General features: G+C 51.0%; 1 protein-coding gene across 1 annotated transcript in view; it reads right to left on the bottom strand.

The window, feature by feature from the left end:
- Positions 1-6,339: 6,339 nt before the first annotated feature.
- LOC129716316 (zinc finger protein 850-like) overlaps positions 6,340-10,205 on the bottom strand; it is a 26,765-nt gene continuing 22,899 nt past the window's right edge. Inside the window, exon 3 of the mRNA XM_055666185.1 lies at positions 6,340-10,205. This exon is cut by the window's right edge and continues 253 nt beyond it. Within this exon, the coding sequence (XP_055522160.1) occupies positions 9,154-10,205 (1,052 nt within the window). The 3' untranslated portion in view covers positions 6,340-9,153.

Raw genomic sequence — 10,205 nt, 5'->3', positions numbered from 1 at the left:
TATGTATGTATGTGTGTATGTATATATGTATGTATATATCAATTTTCCTTTTATTTATCCTTCATCTTTTATTTTCTTCTTTTTTTTTAATCGTTCGAAATAAAGATATCATTCATTCAGAATAGACTGTTCTCTCGTTGGTTCCTCTACATGTTGGTTTAGAAAATTATCCCGCATACATTCCAATAAGGCCTCTTCCTCAGGACCCCTGCCAATTTGATTCACCCAATCTATATGTAGATTGAAGTCACCCATTATAACTGTTTTACCTTTGTTGCACACATTTCTAATTTCCTATTTGATGCCATCCTAAACTCCACTACTACTGTTAGGTGGCCTGTACACAACTCCCACTAGCGTTTTCTGCCCTTAGTGTTTCGCAGCTCTACCCACATTGATTCCACATCCTCCAAGCTAATGTCCTTCCTTTCTATTGCGTTAATCTCCTCTCCAACCAGCAATGCTACCCCACCTACTTTTCCTTTCTGTCCATCCCTCCTGAATATTGAATATCCCTGGATGTTCAGCTCCCAGCCTTGGTCACCCTGGAGCCATGTCTCCGTGATCCCAACCATATCATAGACATAGAAACATAGAAATTAGGTGAAGGAGTAGGCCATTCGGCCCTTCGAGCCTGCACCGCAATTCAATATGATCATGCCTGATCATCCAACTCAGTATACCGTACCTGCCTTCTCTCCATACCCTCTGATCCCCTTAGCCACAAGGGCCACATCTAACTCCCTCTTAAATATAGCCAATGAACTGGCCTGAACTACCCTCAGTGGCAGAGAGTTCCAGAGATTCACCACTCTCTGTGTGAAACAATTTTTGTAGTTCATCCATGCAGTTTTTAAATGTATTCCATTGCATATCCACCGTCAACCCTTTTAGAATTAATTGCCAGTCAATCTTGGCCAATTCACATCTCATACCCTCAAAGTTACCTTTCTTTAAGTTCAGAACCATTGTTTCTGAATTAATAATGTCACTCTCCATCCTAATGAAGAACTCAACCATATTATGGTCACTCTTGCCCAAAGGGCCACGTACAACAAGACTGCTAACTAACCCTTCCTCATTGCTCAATACACAGTCTAAAATAGCCTGCTCTCTCGTTGGTTCCTCTACATGTTGATTTAGATAACTATCACACATACATTCCAAGAAATCCTCTTGCTCAGCACCCCTGCCAATTTGATTCAACCAATCTAGATGTAGATTGAAGTCACCTATTATAACTGTTTTCCCTTTGTCGCACGCATTTCTAATTTCCTGTTTGATACCATCTCCAACTTCACTACTACTGTTAGGTGGCCTGTACACAACAGCCACCAGCGTTTTCTGCCCCTTAGTGTTTCGCAGCTCTACCCATACCGATTCCACATCCTCCAAGCTAATGTCCTTCCTTTCTATTGCGTTAATCTCCTCTCTAACCAGCAATGCTACCCCACCTACTTTTACTTTCTGTCTATCCCTCCTGAACATTGAATATCCCTGGATGTTCAGCTCCCAGCCTTGGTCACCCTCGAGCCATGTCTCCGTGATCCCAACTATATCATAATCATTAATGGCTATCTGCACGTTCAACTCATCCACCTTATTACGTGCCATGAACTTGGCTGCTGCTGCATTCCCCTGATGAGTCATCTCCCTCAACAGTATCCAAAATGGTATACCTGTTTAGGAGGGAGATGACCGCAGGGGACTCCTGCACTACCTGCCTACTGCTTTGCTGGCTATTGGCCACCCGTTCCCTCTCTGTCCTCTTACCTTTTACCTGCGGTGTGACCAACTCACTGTACGTGCTATCCACGACTTTCCCAGCATCGTGGATGCTCCAGTATGAATCCAGCCGCAGTTCCAATCGTTCAATGCGGTCTGCCAGGAGCTGCAGCTGGACACACTTCCTGCAAACGTAGTCACCAGGGACACCGACCATATCCCTGATCTCCCACATGTTGCAGGCTGAGCAAACCACAGGGCCAATCTCCACTGACATATCTTACTCCCAAATGAGCTCTATATTAAATCTTAAAAAACACAAAACTTTATCCTTTAAACTTTACTAATAAATACTAATAAATACTGTACACTTAACTCCCAGAATCCTTAACCTGAAGGCAGAAATGTAAAAATGTAAACCCGGTCCTCTTCCACCAATCAGAGGCTTCCACCATATCATATTCATTAATAATGATCTGCACATTCAACTCATCCACCTTATTACGAATGCTCCTTGCATTGAGACACAAAGCCTTCGGGCTTGTTTTTACAACACTCTTACCCCTTATACAATTATGTTGAAAAGTGGCCCTTTTTGATTTTTGCCCTGGCTTTGTCTGCCTGCCATCCACAGCCAATGTTTGTTGCACACATCATGATATAGAAACACAGAAACATAGAAACATAGAAATTAGGTGCAGTAGTAGGCCATTCGGCCCTTCGAGCCTGCACCGCCATTCAATATGATCATGGCTGATCATCCAACTCAGTATCCCATACCTGCCTTCTCTCCATACCCCCTGATCCCCTTAGCCACAAGGGCCACATCTAACTACCTCTTAAATATAGCCAATGAACTCGCCTCAACTACCCTCTGTGGCAGAGAGTTCCAGAGACAGTAGTTGTCTGCAGGACAATAATTGCCCTCTGACGTTGCTCTTTGCATAAAGTGGCTGCTTGCATTTCCTTAAGTCAGAGACGACACACAGAATCAGAATTAGGCCATTCGGCCCAACAAGTTTACCCCACCATTCATTCATGGCTGTACCTCCGCCCTCCGCTCAGTCCGCAATAACCTACCTGAGACTAAGCGGAGGTTGGGCAATCGTTTCGCCGAACACCTCCGCTCAGTCCGCAATAACCTACCTGTCAGCTGATTTACATCGGTGAGACTAAGCGGAGGTTGGGCGATCGTTTCGCCGAACACCTTCACTCAGTCCGCAATAACCTACCTGAACTCCCGGTGGCTCAGCACTTCAACTCCCCCTCCCATTCTCAATCCGACCTCTCTGTCCTAGGTCTCCTCCATTGCCAGAGTGAGCAACACCGGAAATTGGAGGAACAGCACCTCATATTCCGCCTGGGCAGCTTGCGTCCTGATGGCATGAAAGTTGAATTCTCCCAATTTTGCTAGCCCTTGCTGTCTCCTCCCCTTCCTTAACCCTCGAGCTGTCTCCTGCCATCCCCTCGCCCTCGGGCTCCTCCTCCTCCCTTTTTCCTTCCTTCTCCCCCCCCCCCCCCATCAGTCTGAAGAAGGGTTTCGGCCCGAAACGTCGCCTATTTTCTTCGCTCCATAGATGCTGCTGCACCTGCTGAGTTTCTCCAGCAAATTTGTGTACCATTCAATCATGGCTGATCTATCTCCCCCCAACCCCATTCTCCTGCCTTCTCCCCATAACCCCTGACACCCGCACTAATCAACAATCTATCTATCTCTGCCTTATATATACCACTGAGTTGTGGCCTCCACCACGGTCTGTGGCAACGAATCCCACAGATTCACCACACACTGGCTAAAGAAATTCCTCCTAATTTCCTTCCTAAAGGAAGGTCCTTTAATTCTGAGGCAGTGTCCTCTGGTCCTAGACTCTCCCACTAGTAGAAACACCCTCTCCACATCCACTCTATCCGGGCCTTTCACTGTTCGGTGAAGTTTCAATGCCCCCGCCCCCCCAATCTTCTAAACTCCAGCAAGTTCAGGCCCAGTGCCAACAAACGCTCATCGTACGTTAACCCACTCATTCCTGGGACCGTTCTTGTAAACACTAACTCTTTTGTCTTGCTGATGTTGAGGGATGAATTGTTTTCCTGACATTAGGTGCAGGAGTAGGCTCTTCAGGACAGAAGGTTCTCAATATCTTTCCCATGTTCTATCTCATCTTTGCTGCTCCTGTGGCTGAAATAGTGTTCTGACCAGTGGACGGACATTGTGGGTGGCAAGGTCATGACCCTGAGGGACATTGGTGTCAAGTTTCACGGTGGGGGGAATGTTCTGACCAATTCTAACGTCTGAGAAGTGAATAGTGATGATTTGTTAATTCATCATGGCTGAAGCAGCTGGGCTCACTTCTGACTATACTTTACTGTGGACATTTAAACAGGAAAAGTAAACTTTCTTTATTAACAATGAATGACGCAGAGAAAGGAGAATGTTACTCTTGGAAGTTCATAGAGTCACAGCATGGAAACAGGCATAGAAATAGCCCACCATGGAAACAGGTGGCTCTTCCCTCACTTGCCCACACCGACCAACATGCCCCATCTACACTAGTCCCACCCCGACCAACATGTCCCATCTACATTAGTCCCACCCCGACCAACATGCCCCATCTACACTAGTCTCACCCCGACCAACATGCCCCATCTACACTAGTCCCAACATCCCATCTACACTAGTCCCACCCCGACCAACATGCCCCATCTACACTAGTCCCACCCGACCAACATGCCCCATCTACACTAGTCCCACCCCGACCAACATGCCCCATCTACACTAGTCCCAACCCGACCAACATGCCCCATCTACACTAGTCCCACCCCGACCAACATGCCCCATCTACACTAGTCCCACCCCGACCAACATGCCCCATCTACACTAGTCCCACCCCCACCAACATGCCCCATCTACACTCCCACCGACCAACATGCCCCATCTATACTAGTCCCCACACCGACCAACATGCCCCATCTACACTAGTCCCACCCCGACCAACATGCTCCATCTACACTAGTCCCACCCCGACCAACATGCCCCATCTACACTAGTCCCACCCCGACCAACATGCCCCATCTATGCCCCATCTACACTAGACCCACCCTGACCAACATGCCCCATCTACACTAGTACCACACCGACCAACATGCCCCATCTACACTAGTCCCACCCTGACCAACATGCCCCATCTACACTAGTCCCACCCCGACCAACATGCCCCATCTACACTAGTCCCACCCCGACCAACATGCCCCATCTACACTAGTTCCACCCCGACCAGCTTTCCCCATCCACACTAGTCCTACCACTAGACCAACATGCCCCATCTACACTAGTCCCACCTGCTCGCGTTTCGCCCATATCCCTACAAACCTGTCCTATCCATGTACCTATCCAAGTGTCTCTTGAATGTTGTGATAGTCCCTCCCTCAACTACCTCCCCCGGCAGCTCATTCCATACACCCATTCCGGCTATGTGGAAAAGTTGCCCCTGATTGGCATTATTAATGTGAACCATTTGTGCACAACTGCTGATGTGAATAATAAGTGAAATGATAGATAGCAAAAATACAAAGTGGTGCAGCGGTAGAGTTGCTGCCTCACAGCGCCCGAGACCCGGGTTCCATCTTGAATACAAGTGCTGTCTGTACGGAGTTTGCACATTCTCCCTGTGACCTGTGTGGGTTTTCTCCGAGTGCTCCGGTTTCCTTCCGCATTCCAAAGACCTGCTGGTTTGTAGGTTAATTGGCTTCTGTAAAATTGTCCCTAATGTGTGTAGGATGGAGCTAGTGTACGGGGTGATCATTGGTCGGCGATGACTCGTTGGGCCGAAGGGCCTGTTTCCACACAGTATCTCTAAAATCTAAACAATATCCAGTGACTTGGGCTCCACCGCCCTCTGTGGCAATGAATTCCACAGATTTACCACCCTCCGGCTAAAGAAATTCCTCCTCACCTCCTTCCTTTCTAAAGTCATGGGTGGGAAAGGCAGAGAGGGTGAGGGGCCAGACGTGGGCATGTGGGACTAGCTTCGATAGGCATGCCTGTGTGTTTATGTGATGTGGAACTGACGGGGCTCAGCAGGGTAGTAGTTTGATGCTTCAGCCTGCAGCAACCCAGGAGAACTGTGTTCCAAATGCTTCATTAGTTTGTTCTGCACATCGACCGGGTGGTGATGAAATCTCCCGTTCACACGCAGCCGCCATAGCAAACAGTACATACAGTGATGACAAACGCAATAAATGCAATATCCAATGCAGAACAGTGCAAGATTATGTTGCAGAAAGCCCGACGTAGCAGACCAGAGGGGCCAAAGGGCCTGTCTCCGGACAGGGCGACCACCGACGCTGTCCGTGTGGAGTTTGCACGCTTCCCCCTCCGTGGTGGGCCGGATGCGGGTCGGGGCAGGGCAGGGGCTCAGCCTTCCAAACCTCAATCCAAGTGCCGCCCCGACCTTCCCTCCCCGGACAACAACTGAGGGGAAAAACACAGACAAAACCTCTTCCAACCCCCCAAATCCCTCAGGGAATGCCCCTGACCTGTCTTTGAAATGAAGCTGTCACAATTGTGCACGATCAGTCAGCATTATCCTTTTTTTTTAAATATAGACAAAAGCTTATCAAGTTCAAGTTGGAATTTATTGTCACATGCACCAATTAAGGTATAGTAATATTTGAGTTACCGTACAGCCATACTAAGTGAAAAGCAACAAGACACACAGCCACATAAAATAACATTTAACATAAACATCCACTACAGCAGAATCCACATTCCTCATTCTGATGGAAGGTAATAAAGTTCAATCATCTTCCCCGTTTGTTCACTGGTGAACCCTCCAGTCTCCACTCGCTGCTGACACATTACATAAAAGTCCCTTTAAACTTCCATGATCCAAAGACATCCTCATGAGGAAGGCCTATGCTTGTACAGCTATCCAGCCAGAAGACGCAAAAGCATTGCGGGAGTTTCCGATATTTCTTAGAAGTACGGATAGATAGATAGATAGATCCTTTATTGTCATTCAGACCTTTCGGTCTGAACGAAATTATGTTGCCTGCAGTCATACACAGAAGCAATAATAACAAACCATACAATAAACACAAATTAAACATCCACCACAGTGAGTTCACCAAGCACATCCTCACTGTGATGGAGGCAAAGTCTTAGTCTCCATCTCATCCCTCCTTGTTCTCCCTCTGCGCTGAGGCGATTGATCCAAGCCGGAGATGCCGTTCTCCAGTCCACGGACCTCCATGGTGATGTCGCTGCCGCTAGCCGGAACGCCGTCTCCGCTCCGAGACGACCCGCCACAGCATCAGCTCCGGGCAGCCGCCCCAGCTCTGGGTCCCGCAGTCTCTGCTCCGGGCCCCTGCCCCAGCTCCGGGTCCCACAGTCTCCGTTCCGGGCAGCCGACCCAGCTCTGGGTCCCGCAGTCTCCGCTCCGGGCCCCTGCCCCAGCTCCGGGTCCCACAGTCTCCGCTCCGGGCTGCTGCCCCAGCTCCAGGTCCCACAGTCTCAGCTCCGAGCCCCACTGCATCAGCTCCAGGCCGCCGCCGAAAGCCAGAACGCCGCACCAGCAAGTCGGGCCACTGCTGCCTTAGCCCGGAAGACAGCCAGCCTCTTGTTGGTGAGTCCTGGCTGGCTCTGCCTCTGTAGCCTCGAGGTCGGTCACAGGTTGGAGGCCGCCAGCTCCGCCATTAGGCCTCAGTGCAGACGGAGGCAGAGAAGGGGATACTACACGAAAAAACTACCCTCTTAGACCACATGCAAGAAATGAATGCTGTTAGAAACATGAAAATGATCACTCTAAAACTGCCCTATAGACTTAGAGAAAAGATGAAGCTGGTCTGTTAGAGGAAATTGAGAATCGAGAGCCAAGCTTCCTGATCTGGGGAACTTCATAGAAAAGGAAGTACGGTTCATGTCAAATTTATGCTATGCTATTCAAGATCCTAAACCAATCGCAACTGTCAAAGGTTCTACCTTTACTAAAACAAAAGGAAGATCAGGACCTAAGGGAAGTAGTTTTGATTCCGCTGTAAATACCTGCAGAAACGAAAGGCCAAAAGGAAGAAGATACATCTACTGTTAAGCCAAGATGGTTCTGCTTGTCATCCAGCAAGCAGAAGACAGAGGAATGACAAAGAGATGGCCCACGAGGGAAGGGAAGGGGGGCTGTCGATGACTGGTCAGCTCGGACCTTGCATCCCACCCCAAGAATGGACACCGCATTCTTGACAGGGCCAAGGAGAGCTTGTAATAGGAACACTTCTCCATCCGTTTCCCACCACGGATGGCTGACCTGCTGAGTTCTACCGGCACTTTGGAGGGGAATGGACAGGCGACGTGTCGGGTCTGGACCCTTCTTTGGACTGATGGAGTCGGGGGAGAAAGCTGGAAAAAAGAGATGGGGTCGGGACAGACTCCAGGACTTGATTAGGAGGGGGGAGTCTCCTTAATTTGGAGAATTCAATGTTCATGTCATTGGGCTGTAAGCTATGAGGTGCTGTTCTTCCAGTTTGCGTGTCACCTCACTGTGGCAATGGAGGAGGCCCAGGACAAAAAGATCAGTGTGGGAGGGGGAAGGGGAGTTGAAATGGTTGGCAACCGGGAGATCCAGAAGGCCTTGGAGGACCGAGCGCAAGTGTAGGAGGAAATACACGGCCAGTCCTGATACAATAGTAATTAGACAAGAGACAATAGGTGCAGAAGTAGGCTATTCGGCCCTTTGAAACAGCACCACCATTCAATGTGATCATGGCTGATCATCCACAATCAGTACCCCGTTCCTGCCTTCTCCCCATACCCCGGGGAATCAAGGACCAGAGGACATGGGTTCAAGGTGAAGGGGAAAAGATTTAATAGGAAACTGAGAGGTAACTTTTTCACACAGAGGTTGGTGGGAGTATGGAACAAGCTGTCACAGAAGGTAGTTGAGGCTGTGACTATCCCAACCTTTAAGAAACAGTTCGACAGTTACATGGATAGGGCAAATCCAAATACAGGCAGATGGGACTCGTGTAGCTGGGACATGTTGGTTGGTGTGGGCAAGTTGGGCCGAAGGGCCTGTTTCCACACTGTATCACTCTATGGCTAACACAAAGTGCTGGAGTAACTCAGTGGGACAGGCAGCAACTCTGGAGAGAAGGAATGGGTGACGTTTCGTGTTCACACTGAAGAAGGGTCTCGACCCTGAAACATTACCCATTCCTTCCAGCATTTTGTGTCTAGCTAAACAGCACCTATCCATGTGGTGGTGTGCCAGCAGGCTGGAGGAGCGGGCAAAGGCCTTGCCACAGGACGGGCAGGTGTGGGTACGCCAGTGCTGCCACAGGCAGGACATGTGGATGAAACCCTTGCCACATACAGCGCACACAAAGGGTCTCTCTCTGGTGTGTATCCGCTGGTGCTCCCGCAGCCCCCATGCTCTCTTATCACGGTGGGAGCAGCTGCTCGCCGGCGTGGGTCCTCCGGTGCTGCCGCAACCCCCGCAAGCTGTCAAACTCCTCACCGCAGTACGGGCAGTCGTAAGGCTGGCCACTGGTGTGCACGCGCTGGTGAGACAGGGCGTGGGTGGCCGTGGCAAAGCGCTCTCCACACACCGGGCTGGGGACGGGACGGTCGCCGGCGTGCACCCGCTGGTGGGACCGCAGATGGGCGGAGCAGATGAAGCCCTTGCCGCATTGGATGCAGATGTAGGGGCGCTCGCCGGTGTGGGTGCGCTTGTGCTTGATCAGGTTGCTGGAGGAGGTGTAGCTCTTGTCGCACTGGGCGCAGGTGTAGGGACGCTCGCCGGTGTGGGTGCGCTGGTGCTTCATCAGTTTGCTGGAGGAGATGAAGCCCTTGCCGCACTGGGCGCAAGTGTAGGGACGCTCGCCGGTGTGGGTGCGCTGGTGCAGCAGCAGGTTGCTGGACTGAGTGAAGCCCTTGCCGCACTCGGCACAGGTGTAGGGGCGCTCGACGGTGTGGATGCGCTGGTGGTACAGCATGCTGCTGGAGCAGGTAAAGCCCTTGCCGCACTGGGCGCAGGTGTAAGGGCGCTCTCCGGTGTGGATCCGCTGGTGGTACCGCAGGCTGCTGGAGCAGGTGAAGCCCTTGCCGCACTGGGCACAGGTGTAGGGGCGCTCGCCGGTATGGGTGCGCTGGTGCACTAGCAGGCTGTTGGAATGGGTGAAGCTCTTGCCGCACAGGGTGCAGGTGTAGGGCTGCTCCCCGGTGTGGGTGCGCTGGTGGTCCACCAGGCTGCTGGAGCGGGTGAAGCTCGTGCCGCAGTCGCTGCAGGTGTAGGGGCGCTCCCCGGTGTGCACGCGCCTGTGCTCCTTCAGGACCGACAACGACTTGAAGCCTTTGTCGCAGTCAGAGCAGGTGAAGGGCCGCTCACTGCTGTGCACCCGCTGGTGATTCCGCAGCCCATGCAACCGGGCAAAGCTCTTACCACAGGTGGAGCAGCCATGGGGCTTCTCGCCCGTGTGCACCTGCCGGTGCC

This window comes from Leucoraja erinacea, unplaced genomic scaffold (genome assembly GCF_028641065.1).
Source record: "Leucoraja erinacea ecotype New England unplaced genomic scaffold, Leri_hhj_1 Leri_207S, whole genome shotgun sequence".
Taxonomy (NCBI): domain Eukaryota; kingdom Metazoa; phylum Chordata; class Chondrichthyes; order Rajiformes; family Rajidae; genus Leucoraja; species Leucoraja erinaceus.
The sequence above is the reverse complement of the archived record's forward strand: the minus strand, read 5'-3'. Positions and strand labels throughout refer to the sequence as shown.